The following is a 15,011-nucleotide window of genomic DNA, read 5'->3' as shown; positions in this document are numbered from 1 at the left end:
GGCCTATACACCTGACCACTGTCTCAACACCCCTATCTGGTTGTGTCACAGGTGTCTCTGAAACAAAATGCCTGCCAATGCCACCATTCCTCACCCAACTTCTTCCAAAGCCTTCCCACTTCCGTAATGCCAAGACCCTCCCCAAATGGACCTTACCTTTGATTCCTCTCCTTTCTAACAAACGCCATCCAACCCATCGGCACGTGTACCTGCACCCCACCCCCAGTCTGTTCTCACCAGTGACACTTGGGTCCCACAGCAAGGTCCCTCACCTGGACACTGCTTCCTGACTGCTCCCCTGCCTCTATGGTCGCCCCTCTACAGTTTTAAAAGGAGGTGCTTCTAAAACAGAAGTCAAATCATGTCCCTATCCTCCTCATCCCTAGGAACTCTGCAATGTGGTCCCGCAACTCAGGCCGCCCACTCGTGAGCCCCTCCTCCCATCACATCCTCTCTCAGCTCCAGCCTCAGGACCTGCTTCCTGTCACTCAAACAGGCAAGCCTGTGCCCAGCTCAGAGCTTCTGCCCGTTCCTGGACACCTACAGGTCCTCCTTCACCCCAGCCAGCTCTGTCCGGATGTCCCCTCCCCAGAGGCCCTCCCTGCCTGCACACCGCCCAACCTTACCCACTCCTCCACTTCCCTCCAAGTCTCCTGGCTAACTAACATGAATGTATGCATGCTGTGTTCTCCTGGCTACCTGTCTTCTCCCTCTCGATCACTGTCCACAGACATTTGCCGAATGAAGAAACAAAGGCTCCAATGCACACACTCGCCTGGGACAGACTCATGGCAGGAAATCCTCGCAGCCCTGCAGCTCGGCGAGCGGGGCACATGTGTCCTGCTCTGCTCCACAGGCGGTGTCTAGAGCCCAGGCCCCAGGTGGAACCTTTGCTGACCACCCACCGAGCTCCACCTGGTCCATAATAATAGGAAGCAGAGGACAGGTGGCTAAGGGGCCGGCTCTCAAACATCCTGCACAGCCTCCGTCGGGCAGGGCAGCCCAGGTTTTCCATGCTCCTTCTTAGCTTTCCTGCAGGAGGGGTACGTTCTTTGTCAGAGGGAAGACTAGGTTCACTTGTTCTAAGCCCCTTCTTCCTAACATGAAATTATACAATGAAAATATGTACTAAACTGAATTTGTAATGCTGCAGTTATCAAATGAAATTTAAATGCACTCACCAACTCAAAGTGACTAGATGTGCTATAATGTACTATTTAAGAACAGGCAAAAGTTATCTTCTCATGCAGAATGTTTTCTGGATTCTATATGGGTTCTAGAATGGCTTTACGATTCTATGTGTCCAACAGCATAACACCTCACACCCCAGTACATACAGGCTTATCTTTCAAGCTGAACAGAGTTCCTGGGCCTCATGCCCTTTTCCCGATGCTCTCATGCCAACAAGTCAGTGTCAGGGGGGAGTGCCCGCTTTGCTGGGTGAGGATCCACATGAGGTCAGTGCCCCGGCTAGCAGGCAAGAAAGAAGAGAGTCCACCAATTTGCTGACAGCTCAGTAATTCCACATAGCTTGCAAACCTCCGACAGTTGAATGTGTTAAAGAACCTCTAAAGCAGTGGTTCTCAACGTTCCCAATGCCGCGACCCTTTAATACAGTTCCTAAGGTTGTGGTGACCCCCAACCATAAAATTATTTTCGTTGCTACTTCATAACTGTAATTTTGCTACTGTTATGAATCGTAATGTAAATATCTGATATGCAGGATGTATTTTCATTGTTACAAATTGAACATAATTAAAGCATAATGATTAATCACAAAAACAGTATGTAATTATATATGTGTTTTCCAATGGTCTTAGGCAACCCCTGTGAAAGGGTCATTCGACCCCCAAAGGGGTCGCGACCCACAGGTTGAGAACCGCTGCTAAAGGAACTCTATAGTGCAAGCTCGCCCATGAATTCAGACACAGAAAAGAAAAGCACTCAATATGACTGTCAGCTCCGAAAACCCAAAAAGTCAACAGAAGAACTATGACAAGACTTGATTTAGGATACAACTGCAACAATCAATAAAGCATCTACATTCTAACAATAATCACTAAAAATGATGAGGGGAAGAAAGATTCCACTTCCAAAAAACTAAAAACAAAACGAATGATCAAATAAACCTTGACTCACAGACACACATGCACACACATCTTGGGAGGAAGGAGACGCCTGCATAACTCCAAATTAGAGGTATCCAATCTTCCCCACATAATGAAGCCTGAGTTTAACACATATCCAACTAAATCCAGGGAAGTTAAGGTAGTTTTGTTTCTGGGTCATGGGATTCTTTGACTCATCAAGTGATTTAAAAATACATCTGGAAGAGTAGACAAAAGGGCTGAAAGCTGTTTTAAAGAACAATGATAGGAAACCAGTAGTAAAACAGTGGAAGTTTAAAAAGGCATGTAGGGAGACCAGAGAGCAGAGGGAAGGAAAATCACTAGTAAGTGATCCTGGAATACTGCTGAGTTATTCTGGAAAAAAAAAAAAAAGAAAGAAAAGAAAAGGAAAGGAAAGGAAAGGAAAGGAAAAGAAAGGAAAGAAAAGAAAAGGAAAGGAAAGAAAAGAAAAGAAAAGAAAAGAAAAGAAAAGAAGAAAGAGAGAAAGAAAGAAAGAAAGAAAGAAAGAAAGAAAGAAAGAAAGAAAGACTCTGAAACCTCACCTTCCACCATAAATTAAAGCAGGGGTCCTCAAACTACGGCCCGCGGGCCACATGCAAATACAAATATTGTATTTGTTCCCATTTTGTTTTTTTACTTCAAGATAAGATATGTGCAGTGTGCATAGGAATTTGTTCATAGTTTTTTTTTTAAAACTATAGTCCGCACTCCAACGGTCTGAGGGACAGTGAACTGGCCCCCTGTTTAAAAAGTTTGAGGACCCCTGAATTAAAGTAAGAAATAGCTAAAACAATTAATGATAATAATGTATGACAAAAGACAAAGTCTTCATCTCTCAAATCTCTGGACAAAAAGAAAAAAAAGACTGGCAGCTTCCAATGCAAACAAATTAAACACTTGGGCAAGTCAGAAATCAAACATAATTAATAGAAATGAACTTTAAAAAATGTAAAAAACAAACACTTTTTTAAAAATTGGCAGATGTCCCTCATGTACAGGGAAGTTATGCAAATTAAGACTGAGGCTCTGAGGAGAGTAATCAGGAATCAGGCAAAGGGAAGAACAGACAAATGAGGAAGTCGATGAGAATTACTGGCCCACAGAGGATGCAGTTTCACTAGGAAGCCCAGGGAGACAGCGAGCCTCTGAAGCCCTGGAGCAGGAGGGGGCAGAGGGCACGGCAGGTCCCCGCAGCTAAAAGCTTCGTGCCAGCGCTTACCCTTCCGGGAACCCATCCCACACAGACGTTCATTAAGTATTACATGTTATGGTTAAAGGGGATGGACGATTCCATGTCCAAAAAACGCAAAACAAACACCCAAGCTTCATTTCTAAGTGAAAAATTTCAAAGATGACATCCTTGCCTCACTTCTTTACTTCCACAACTTAGGAAAAGTAACCTTATACTGAACTGAAAGCCTTCAACAGCACTTCCCTGCACTGGCTCGCTCTCTCCCCACCTAGTTATTTCTGTCATATGAGTCTATCCTTCGGCAAACCCAGGCTAGGCCTGTTCCCTGCAGCTTCCCAGAGATAGCTTCTGCTGTTTTAAACGCACAGGGACCATCTGCCTGAGAACAGGAGGCTCTTGCTGTCCCTCCTGCATCAGGATTAAATGCAGCCAATCATACAAAGGTAAGAGTCGCTGAAACATGGATGACTGGTACATATTTCCAGAGAATTAAAATTGGATCACATCTTCTAGGTGTGATCTCCAGTAAGGAGGTGCTCTCTGCTCCAGTGTCATGAGCTCATGTATGTGTGTAAGAGCCACATATCTTCATCACTTTCCCAGTCTTTGTTCATCCCCACAATGGCAGAACTGCTTTCAAGCCACAGGAGTGTTTTCCCATAGATACTGTGATTAAGGCAAAGAAATGACTCTCCACATGTTTAGGCACTTATATGATACAGTTTGCTGTACCTTCCAATGAGGTTTTAGATCGCCGTTTTGAAGTCTTTGTTGCCATTGACCTGGGTGCTCTACTGGAAACCTCCGTCTTAAAGAGAATAAAAAAAATTAATTGATGCATCCCTCAGAGACTCACGAGCAGATTTATGATCCAAGCTCCGCTCGAGGAAGAACAGGACACAGAACAAGGCCATCCATACTCTTTAGAGGGACTGACACCAACTAGGTGCACTGAAAGCACTCCAGGCCTGAGGAGGCAGAGGGAGGCTGAGCCCGCTCTCGCTCTAGATTTAGGATCCTGTCTTCTGTACAGCCCTGAGCAGGCCAGAAACTTGCCAACCACACCTTATTCAACCGCTATGGCTATACACTTGATCACGCATCCGTAGACAACTGTGAGCCCAGGTCAGAGAAAACAGCTCACCCCACCCCTCCCACCACTGGCAGTTCCTGCCTTGCAACCTCCCTCAACCAGCCATGACGGCCTCCTAACTGACCTCCTAACTGGCCTCCCAACCTCAGTCCCACCCCTCGTCCCTCTTTCCTGTAGCTGCCTGGGGGCGCTCTCTGAAAGCAAGTTAGATTGTGAGAGCTGGGAAGTCTGACCTCCCTAGGATGGCCCACGTGGAGAGGAAGGGCCCAGCCTCAACCACCCCCTGCCACTGGAGACGCTGCAGGGTCCCACACAGCCCCGCAGAGCTTGGCCTCTGTCTCCCTGTCTGCCTGGTGACTAGTCCTCTCCCAGACTCATCCAAAGTGCCACCTCCCCCTCTCCCAAATGACTACCTTGTCCCTTTGTACACCACACATAGCACTTGCCAAATGAAGCTTTAAGGAAGCCCAGGGGTCCACACAGGAGACCGGAGGATTGCACTCCCCAGCTGTGTGTCCAGGCAGTAAGCCACTCAAATCATCGCTCCTACGACAAGCTGAACAGGGCCCTCCAGCCTGCAGCCCACGCTGCGCGCTCCTCCCGTCTTGTGGCTAGGAGAGGCCCCGGCACAGCAGTTACTATTTCCACACAGCCACAGCTTTGCGTCTCTTAAAGTTATTTTTAAAAGCTTACCTCTGTTTCAGCTTTGGAGTCTTTAAAAGATCCATCGGACAACTTTTTAGATATCTCCCCGGAGCTTGATGACTATAAAAAAAAAGTGTTTTTCTTCAAATTCTATAATTATTCAAATTCACTACATCTAAAATGACATCCAAATGCAAGATGCTTCTTGCTGACAACAGTGAGATAACCATTCCCCGTGTCCCACTGCACATCGGACCCCTGTGGCTGTTAGCTGCTTGGATCCCAAAAGACCATCCAGACCACTCCCACATGGGGCAGAGCAGGGGAAGCACACTCAGGGCAGTGCCTCTCGGGGAAACTGCAGGACAGTGTCTCCTGGCGCCAGGCCAAACCTCTCGGGCACATCCTAGTGAGAGACAGGGACCCGGCCGTGGGGGAGAGTGGCCCGCTCCCGCCCCGGCTCTGAGAGCCAGGCACCCTCAAAGGGAGGCTCCAGATTGTGCGCCAGGAAAGCCCTCTTTAGACAAATTGCAGGGAAACTGTGAAAACCACCTCGCACCTTGAATCAAATTCCCTGGAAGACACATCTCGTACTGGGAGAGGAGATACAATCACTGAGGTTCCTCTGTGAAGTCAGAGGGCATTATGCCTCGTCAGCATTTCGACGACTAAATGTCCTCATCACTTAGTCCTGACGGGACAGACGGCACTGGCCATAATGACCCTGCTCGGGGCGCCCCCAGCCCAGGTGCACCCAGCTGTCTCCTCAGAGGAGACAGGGTGTCACGCCCACAGATGGCCTGGGTCCTTCACCCCCACACATGTCACTGTGACTTCTCAGAGCACTTCACATCCACCATTTCACCTTTTCCTCACAAACCCCAGAGGGAGGCTGAGAATGCCATCTAAGCTGGACAGAAGTCGAAGGGAGGCAACTCCCACCTCCTAAGCTACCAGTTACATACAGAAGTCGGGACTGTTGTCTGTCTGTCTCTCTCTGGCGGCCCAGCTCCAAGCAGGAACAGTGCCTTCTCCCTGGTCTCACATACATTTACACAAAACCACTGCTCTTACTTGGCTCCAATAGGTGCCACATATCCACCCGCAAAACCGCTCTTTAGAATTGTCTCTCCATCAAAACCTCGTCACAGCACCAGCAAGTGTAGTGAACAGAACAGGTGGGAGCACTGGCCATTCACTTCGCTGCCTAGCGCACAGTAAAACACACCAGAATGTGCCAGCGCCTCAGAAAAAGCAGGTTGGTGACAAACTTCTTAGACCTCTGGAAAGAGCAAAACATGGGGGATGTCTTTTTTTTTTTTTTAAACATTCTCTTTTTTAACTGATCTCAGAGAGAAGAAGAGAGAGAGGGAGGGAGGGGGAGGGAATGGAAGGGAGGAAAAGAGGAAGGGAGAGAGAGAAAGAGACAGAGAGAGAGAGAGAGCATCGATGCGTGAGAGAACATGGGGAATGTCTTTGTATTTCTCAGACTCTTGCGGTGACCCTGGTTTTCATGACACCTGCCATAGGTTATATTACTCCAGGGCCCATGGGGACCCCAAGGCTCCCAGTAGATCACAACTCAATTACTAACCAAACCTATGTGCAGTGCCCAGGCCTTCCGCAGAGCCAGGCCCATCTACCCCTGGGCCCCCTGTGCAGCACCCTGAGGTACCATGCTACAAAACCAGAGGGCTGTCCCTGGAGGCAGCACAGCTCAGGCCTCGCCCCTCACCACCTTGAACTGACCTTGAACCTTTCTAGACCTTGGGTCCCTCCTTTCTAGCAGCTAGAGGCCAGAAGACCCCCACAACCTTCTTCCCAGAACACTCTAGAACCACATGATGCCCCCAGGAGAACAGACAGCTGGAACACTAGCCTGACAGGACACCTATACCATCCATAGGGAACCCAAAGCAACTTGTACATTCAGAAAACACTGAAACCAAACTAATTTTCTGGTCAATCCTAAATTTATCTGAACATTTAACTAAACAAGAAATACAGAAACCAAGGACTTACTGTACTTGCCCACTAATACCTACAAGACTCAGGAAGTAGCCATAATCCTTAATGAATGCAGCCACAACCAGGCTCCTAGGCCCACACACCACTGAGCCAGCCTGTGCACACTAATCACAACGCTGGGTCCCGGCCGTTCCACAGACTTCAGAAAAACACCCAAACACCACTCACAGCACAGAGCAAATCTGAAACCACCTGCAAAAAACTGGCATCTCTCCCAGTTTCTACTGAGAATCCAAGACCCTCTTAATTTTAAATTGGCAATTAAAAAATCAGTTTCCTAGTCACATTCTAATGAAGACAAAAATCATTTCAGAGAACACCACAAACTCTAAGTTAGAGGCTCACACTTTCAAAGAGGACTTTACCTTCTTCTCCGGCTTATCATGCTCTCGGCTCTTTTCCTTGACGGGGTCCCGGGCATGCTCCCCGTTTTTCACCCTCCGCCTGTCCCTATCCCTGTCCCTGCCCTTGTCTCGCTCGCGCTCCTTCTCCCTGTCTTTCCACCGCTCCTTTTCTTTTCCTCCCTCGTTTCTCCTCTCGCGCGCACGGTCCACATCCTTGTCGCGGTCCCTGTTGCCTCTGTCTCTGTCCCTGTCGGGCCTGGCCCTGGCCCTGGCCCTCTCTCTCTCCCCTTCGCGGGCCTTGTCTCTCTCAGAGTCTTTATGCCGATCACGGTCATTCTCCTTGGTCTTCTCCTTGTCCCTTTCTTTTTCCCTCTGTTTGCTTTCTTCTCTCAATTCTTCTTTTTGTTTGCGATCTCTGCTTGTACTTCTCTCATTTATTTCAGAATTTTTTCTGCCCTGGAGAAAAGAAGTCAAATAACAAGCTCATTTACAGATGTCATTGCCTGACCTACAAAAAGACTCGCTGTCTCATGCCCCAATATGTCGCCTCGGAATCACCTCTTCATCTTTAGGAACCCTGGGCTCCTCTTCCCTCACATTCCTGTTGTCCGGTTCTTGAGGTTTCGACGTCAGTGAGGCCCTTCCCTTCACGTCCTTCTCTCCAGCTAGCACTCTCTTCACCGCATCATCGCTGGACAGCTTGTTGTCCCAACGGGAGGAAATGAAATGCGGGTGAAATTGGGATTAGCACACGTGACAAACATGAACTCAAAGGCAGCTCATTACAGATTCCTCGTCTATCAGTGAGATTCGAAGGATAAGAGGTGAAGAGGAAGTGCTGTCGCCACAAAGTACGCCACCTGCTGGCAGTACACTAGCAGCACTGCAGTGTGGACAGCAGAACCCACCCGAGCCCAATGAATCGTGCTTGAAGTGTGGACACACTGTTCCAGGACAACTCCATGAATGCCTCCCAGTCCCTACAGGGTCACAGACACCCAGCATTAAAGGCCTGAAGGAAGGAAATGAGAGAATCCCTCTGCAGCACCCCGCCCACCGGCCAGAGCCTGGGCACACCTCACACTCCCGCACTCTCTCCACAGGAGGCACTAGACCCGGGGCGAGGATCTACTGGAGCAGTGGTTGCCAACCGGTGGTCCGTGAGGTCCTAAAGGTTGGCCACCGCTGTCCTGGAGGATATACCGCATACTAAGGGATGTCCTGGGAGACATGGCTAACTACAATGGTTAAACGGCTGTGCTTATGTGTGTGCTATGGAAACACAAGCCAGCCTGGGAGGAGGAAAGGCTAGGGGTCCCGCTTTGCTGCCAGATGAAACTGGGAGGCGGGAGAACACCCAGGGCAGGAAACCTCAGGGCAGGCACAGGTGCAGTAGACAAGATAGAACTGGAGGACGGGGAATAGCAGCAGGTCTCTCTGGGCCTTATGAGCCACATCACAGAGCTGTCTATGCGTGCACACGCATACACACACACACACACGCACACACACCCAGGCAACAGGAAGCCTCAAAGGATTCAGCAGGGAAGACAGGAGTCAGATTTGCTTTCTAGAAAGAGAAGCAACATGAAGGATGTGGGGTGGGGATTGGGGACAGAAACATTCTCTCTCCCCACCACCCGCACTGGCAAACTCAGCTTCTGCATCTCCAAGCCTGTGAGTTGGACACAGACCAGAGAGGCTCTCCTGAGGCCTCCTAGTAGCCACCACTGCTGCTATCAGCAACAATGAAGGTTAGCCCCCAGCCCATAACCCACCAGGTACACAAAGGGCTTTATTAGCTAGCCCTTCATAAAGGTCCAACCCCACTCCCCTGGGGGGCTACCCAGCTCCCACAAAGAAGGCAGGCCCTGGGGATGACCTTCTCCATCTTCTCAGCAAACAGGACCAGGTTGCACCTAACCAGAGGCCATGCTTCCAGGCCATAGTGAGGACCTCAGGAAGTAACAATTCCAGTCCCTGTACAATTGAAACAGGGTTTCTCTGAAGGCAGCACAGCTCTGCAAACAACAACCAGGAGAGGGGAGGGGCAATAGGGAAGAAAGGAGGGAAGGAAGCGACACCAGAGGCTGGGAAGGCAAGCAGAGAACTGGGACTTCCATGAGCCCCAAGTAAGAAAAGGAGTTCCTCCATGTATCTGGGCCCCACTTGGAAACAGTCACCTGCCCTGAAAGGGGCCCCGAAAGGAGGAGGACAAGGCCAGGAAGCCTGGGCACACAGCCTCAGGCCACCGGCCCCAGGAGCCGAGGGCCTGTGAGTCCCAATTTTACACTGAAAGCCTGTGGAACCTGGGTCTCTGTTTCATTACACAGTTTTAAGTTACTCCCATGTAACTCCGAGGTTCCAGATTAGGTGGGATCAGATTCAAAGTGCAGCGTCCAACACACATCACCCAAAACTCCTTCTGTAATCGCTGCTCTCGTGCTGGTGAGTTTGAAGGGCCCGGCTGCAGCATTACCTTGCTGAGGCAGCACTTCCCAATTCTCTGGAGCAGCTCGTTTGTTCTCTCGGGCTCGTGCCCCGCCACGATCCGGGCTGGCTTCGCCGACAATGGCTCTCCCGAGACCATCGCAACCACGTCTATGGCCTTCTGAAGGAAGCTAATTTTTGCATCTTTATCCTGAAAGATTTTCATTTAAAATACAAATAATAAAATACTTCAAATGGTTTGTGTTACCTTTAGTATGTTCGGTAGGCACAGTTCCTGTTTGCATAAAAAGCTATTTTTAGATGTCAATTGAAAAATACTGACCCTCTATAACAAAACAAAAAAATTCAATAAAGCTTTTAATATTAGTTGATGTGCTAGCACTAACCTTTGCAACACTAATCCCATTTCTCAGTGAATAAAATTAGCATGAATACAGTTGCCAAAAATGAGAAAATGAAATGAAAAAGAGTACACAGCAATTCACAAATTATCCAACCATAATCAGCATATAAATGACACACACCAAGGTACACAGCTTATAAAAAAAACAAACCATTCATTAAGGCACCCCTCAAACCTACCTTCACATTATCTGACTTCATCTCGGCCTCCGTGTACAGGCCCTTCATGAAGCCAGTCATCCGAATCACCTTCAAAAGATAAAGTAAAACATGATCAGCACCCCACAGGGCAGCCTCTTCATCAGCCTCATTCATTGAACCCCGAATCTGTCTGCACCCAAGATCTAATTCACGTACTCACCCCACAAACACAAGTCTATCATGCGTGAGGCCTTGACCAGGAGAAACCAGCCTAACTGTGGGAACAGGTAAACATCAGAGAGTCTTATGGGGTGGTAAGGGAAGAGGGGAACAGTACCCATCCAAACTCCGGAGGGGTGAGGGTGTCAAGGAATACCTCCCAGAAGACATCAGTCAGACCTAAACTGAGACCAGAGGCATACAGGAGAAGAGTTGGGGGAGGGGGTTTTGAGGAAGCACGTGCCAGTCTAAGCGAACAGCTCTGGAAAGGTCCAGACCAAGAAAATCGCAGCCTGAGGCCAGAGTCAGGCAGGGGCCTGACCCCGATGGCCTCTGAAGCCATTCAGGAATAGGGACTTAGCCTAAGGACCACAAGGAGGCCCTGGGAGGTTCAAAAGCAGGAGACAACATCTTACAAGGGTCACTCAGGCCCAGTGGAAAGAATGGATTCCAGAAAGAAGAGGAACCGCTCAGCCTGGGTTTCTGAAACTAGGTGGAAGGTCTTTCTCCTTCACTGTGTCCCTCACTTCCTGGGACAGAGGGTGCTCCGTGCCCCATCACCTCTGTCCTCTCCCTCAGTCAACCGGCACCTCCCCATGACCCCGAACACGAGCTTTTCTGGTCCTCCTCCTCCCCACACACAGCCAGGACCCTGGGTTCTCCAAGACCAGCTTTTCTCAAAATGTGGTCGGTTACTATAAAATCAACACAGTGGATAGCAATAGCATTATTTTAGTGAAACAAAAAAAATCAGACTGTGTTTTTATATAGTAAGTATAAATACATCTATCTGTGTGCATTTCAGGTGGATATAAAGCATATTTACTACTGGAAGACATGTTTAAAAACAAAACAAAATAAAACAGAACAGTCCCATGCTAAAGTCAACTGCTTCTCTGAGACCCAGCTTCAGCAGGCTACTGATTAAGCATTTATTCCTCATCAAACTATGTAAGAGCTGTGCCATTATTTTTCCTGAGAAAACAGGTAGAACATTAAGAGTATCCTGGCCCTAGCCGGTTTAGCTCAGTGGATAGAGTGCTGGCCTGCGGACTCAAGGATTCCGGGTTTGATTCTGGACAGGGGCATATGCCCAGGTGCAGGCTCTATCCCCAGTAGGGGGTGTGCAGGAGGCAGCTGATCAATGATCAATGATTCTTTCTCATCAATGATGTTCCTCTCTTTCTCTGTCCCTCTCCCTTCTTCTCTGAAATCAATAAAAATATATTTTTTTAAAAAAGAGTACCCTGTACTTCGTATTCCTGGAAACTTTTGTCTCTTTTGAGGTTTTCCCAGTTAGCGGGCAGTTAAAATTGTAAGCAATAATTTTAAGTGACAAGACACATTAACATCACAAGATCAATTATTTGATTTATGAAAGAGGCAAAGTTAGTTTAGCTGTAGCTAAGATACTCAGAGATGACTTAACTATAATACTCAGGGGCAGTAAAGAATTTTCATACAAGGCTCTGCACCTGTTATCTGAAAATGCTTTCCAATGCGTCTGCCCAACGACACGCCAAGACCCAGGGGAGGAGGCATGCCCCCACCTCCCTTCCAGACTCTCCGTTTCAGTGGGCAGACAGGACTAACACAGAAGATAAAGCGTGAGGCTATAGTCAGCCAGGCTCCCATCCTGGGGACTGACTTGTACCCTCCTGGGTTAGAAGACGCTACCTGCCTGCTTCACAAGTTGGAGGTGATGAAACACATGGCTGGTTCCCTTCCCCACACATCGTCCAGGGCTGCAGGAGGAGGAAGAGGCCAGACAGCCCTTTGTATGTGGGTGGGATTCCAGAGAGTTTTAAGCACAATTAGGGCTTTTTAACACAGAGACACATATTATAAACATATTATAAGACAGCAGAAATGAGTAAAGCAACGTTTGTGGAAGAGTAAGATGCCCAACCTGCTGGAAAGAGTGATAAATGACATTTGAGAACCAGCAAGGGGGGAGACCAGGACCCCCTAGAAGTCTGCAAGTTCAAGCTGAGTCCTAACTCCACAGAGCACGCCGGAGTTCAATGCCCGCCCCAGGTGCACCATGGAGATGGATGTCTTCACAGGAGTTACCACGAGTCTTGACAGATTCTAGGTAACGGAATGTTTGTGTGCACCTTCTGTGTACTGCACCCGGGCAGCTCACCCGGAACATGTCAACAAGTTACGGTCTCCATGGCTCAGGAATTCACCTTCCTTCCACTAGGGAAAAGTTACCACCACTCAACCGAGGCAGGCTGTGCCACTGATCAGCAGATATGAAAGTGCTCTTTTATAGCTTCTCCCCTACAACCACCTTCAGTAAATTCACCCACGGGTATTTACCAAACGTACGATATGCAGAGAACCTGTGCAGGGCCCTGTGGAGGAAAACCAGGCGGTAGAGGGGACCATAAAAAAGGGTCGTTTCCTTCTCCCAGGATTTCTGAGCGCCTTCCACGTGCTTGGCACTGAAGAAAAAATCACAGAAACCGCTCTGGCAGGTAGAATGTAAGATGTGCTCTAACATACGAGGGCAGGCTGGAAAGAAATGGCCAGGGACTCCCCGGAAGAGGTGGCCCAAGGGGATGGGTGACAGGGGCGGCGCAGGAGTGGAGAGGCACCCGGCGCACAGGCACCACTGAACTGGGCCCGCGGTCGCCCCTCCGGCCCAAGGCCAGGTCAAAGCGTGGCTCGGCGGGCAGGGGCTGCGCTCAGCCACGCGAGGCCCGACCCCGACGCCAGCCCTCATCCCCACCCCGGCCGACGATCCCCCACCTCGACCCTGGCCCACAGCCTGGCCCACACTCGGGCGGACCCTGCTCCCGGACCTACACCTGGGCCCCGACCCGCACCTGGGCCCAGACTCCGGCCCACACCCAGGCGCCCCCGATCCCGCCAGGGCCTGGACCCCGGCCTGGCGCCCACCTCAGTGATGATGTCGTGCAGGTAGCGGAACGGGGGCTTGCTCAGCAGCTTCTCCGTCAGCGGCGGCCTCCGAATCACCCTCCCCAGAGCCTCCTGCGTCCGCTTCACCACCGCCGCGTTCATGGCGGCGTCGCCCGCACCCCCGCCGGCCCGCCGAGTCTCAGCCCCGCCGCCCTGCCGCCCCGGCCCCGCCGCCGCCGCCCGCTCCAGCCCGGACGCGCCGCTCTGGTTTCCATCCCACAGTGCACCGGAGTCCGCCACTGCGCGTGCGCGGAGCCGCGGCACTCGGTCGCCAGGGCAGCACGGCCTTAGCAACGGACGCCACCGGGCGGCGCCCCCTGCCCCGCTGCGCGCGGAAGCCGGCTCGCCCCTGTCTGCAGTGACGGCGCCCTCTCCCTGGACCCTCCTAACGGTCCCGGGTAGTGGGTGCTCGCCCCGGGTTAGAGGTGGCCGCCGAGGAATGTTTAACGGCAACACAGCCTCCAAGATCTGTGTGGCTGTTTCACAGACTCCCAGGAGACTGGACTAAGCTCGCACGGGATAGAAAATGCCCAGTCCTGTCTGTTACATGGCTTCCTGCGCCAGGACAGTCACTCGTTTTCTCTGAGACTCCGTTTCTGTTCCTATAAAGCAGGGACAGTATGTGCCAGCCTCCCTCACTCCCAGGGCGGTGAGGATTGAACTGTGCGTTGGCGCCCAGTAACCAGTGCAAAGTCACGCCCGGGGTTGTGCCAAGTGTCGGTGGTTCTGCCACCTGTCTCCATCCACCATGCACAAGCTCGGTGCAGAGACCCTTTTCGCTACCTGGAAGCTTGGCGGTCTGGCTGTAGTTCTTCTAATGGATACCTTTGTTTACATTCCTTTTTTACCGTTTTTAATCATCTTTGTTCCTTGTAAAGACCAATATTTCCATCTGGTGTCATGCTCCTCCTGTCTGAAAACCTTCCTTTATTATTTCCACAGGTCACCTGGCAATGAATTCTCTCACCTTTTGTTTGTCTGAAAGTCTTTATTGCACCTTCACGTTTGAAAGTGGTTCCACTGACCTTAGAATTCTGGGTCGTGTTTTTTTTTCTTTCAGTACTTTAAAGATTTTACTCTACTGATTTCTAGGTTACAGAGTAGAGAAGTCTTCTATCATTCCTACCTTTGTTCTATTGTGTGTCTGTCTACCTTCAAGACATTCTTTTTAAGTTTGCCCATAGGTTTATGGAGTGTTTTTTATACTTAAAATTTAAATTTGATTTTTATTGACATACAATAAAATTCACCCATTTTAACTGTTCAGGCTTCTATACATTTGTTACCACCACCACGATCAAGATGTAGAACATTCCTGCACTTATACATCTTGTGAGGTGGCCCAGAAAAGCGGCGAAGAGAACAAAGAGAACCGAGTGAATCAGAAAGAAAAAGGAGAAGTTTATTTGCGTTCTCGGGCGAGACCCACTGACCCAAAA

The 15,011-nt window shown here is 49.7% G+C and overlaps 1 protein-coding gene across 12 annotated transcripts in view; it reads right to left on the bottom strand.

Moving 5' to 3' along the window:
• TRAF3IP1 (TRAF3 interacting protein 1) overlaps positions 1-13,794 on the bottom strand; it is a 43,372-nt gene extending 29,578 nt beyond the window's left edge. For 6 of the 12 annotated variants that reach the window (XM_081095835.1, XM_081095839.1, XM_081095840.1 and 3 more), the window contains exons 1-8: positions 13,552-13,794; positions 10,465-10,533; positions 9,911-10,072; positions 7,990-8,130; positions 7,453-7,887; positions 5,108-5,179; positions 4,861-5,025; positions 4,054-4,129 (exon numbers count right to left, since the gene is read on the bottom strand). In XM_081095835.1, coding sequence (XP_080951961.1) covers positions 4,054-4,129; positions 4,861-5,025; positions 5,108-5,179; positions 7,453-7,887; positions 7,990-8,130; positions 9,911-10,072; positions 10,465-10,533; positions 13,552-13,674 — 1,243 coding nt within the window. In that variant the 5' untranslated portion in view covers positions 13,675-13,794. The remainder of the gene's footprint in view (positions 1-4,053; positions 4,130-4,860; positions 5,026-5,107; positions 5,180-7,452; positions 7,888-7,989; positions 8,131-9,910; positions 10,073-10,464; positions 10,534-13,551) is intronic. The other 6 variants (XM_081095838.1, XM_081095842.1, XM_081095843.1 and 3 more) reach the window with 1 other exon arrangement.
• Positions 13,795-15,011: the final 1,217 nt, after the last annotated feature.

This window comes from Myotis nattereri (genome assembly GCF_964212035.1).
Source record: "Myotis nattereri genome assembly, chromosome: 7".
Taxonomy (NCBI): domain Eukaryota; kingdom Metazoa; phylum Chordata; class Mammalia; order Chiroptera; family Vespertilionidae; genus Myotis; species Myotis nattereri.
The sequence above is the reverse complement of the archived record's forward strand: the minus strand, read 5'-3'. Positions and strand labels throughout refer to the sequence as shown.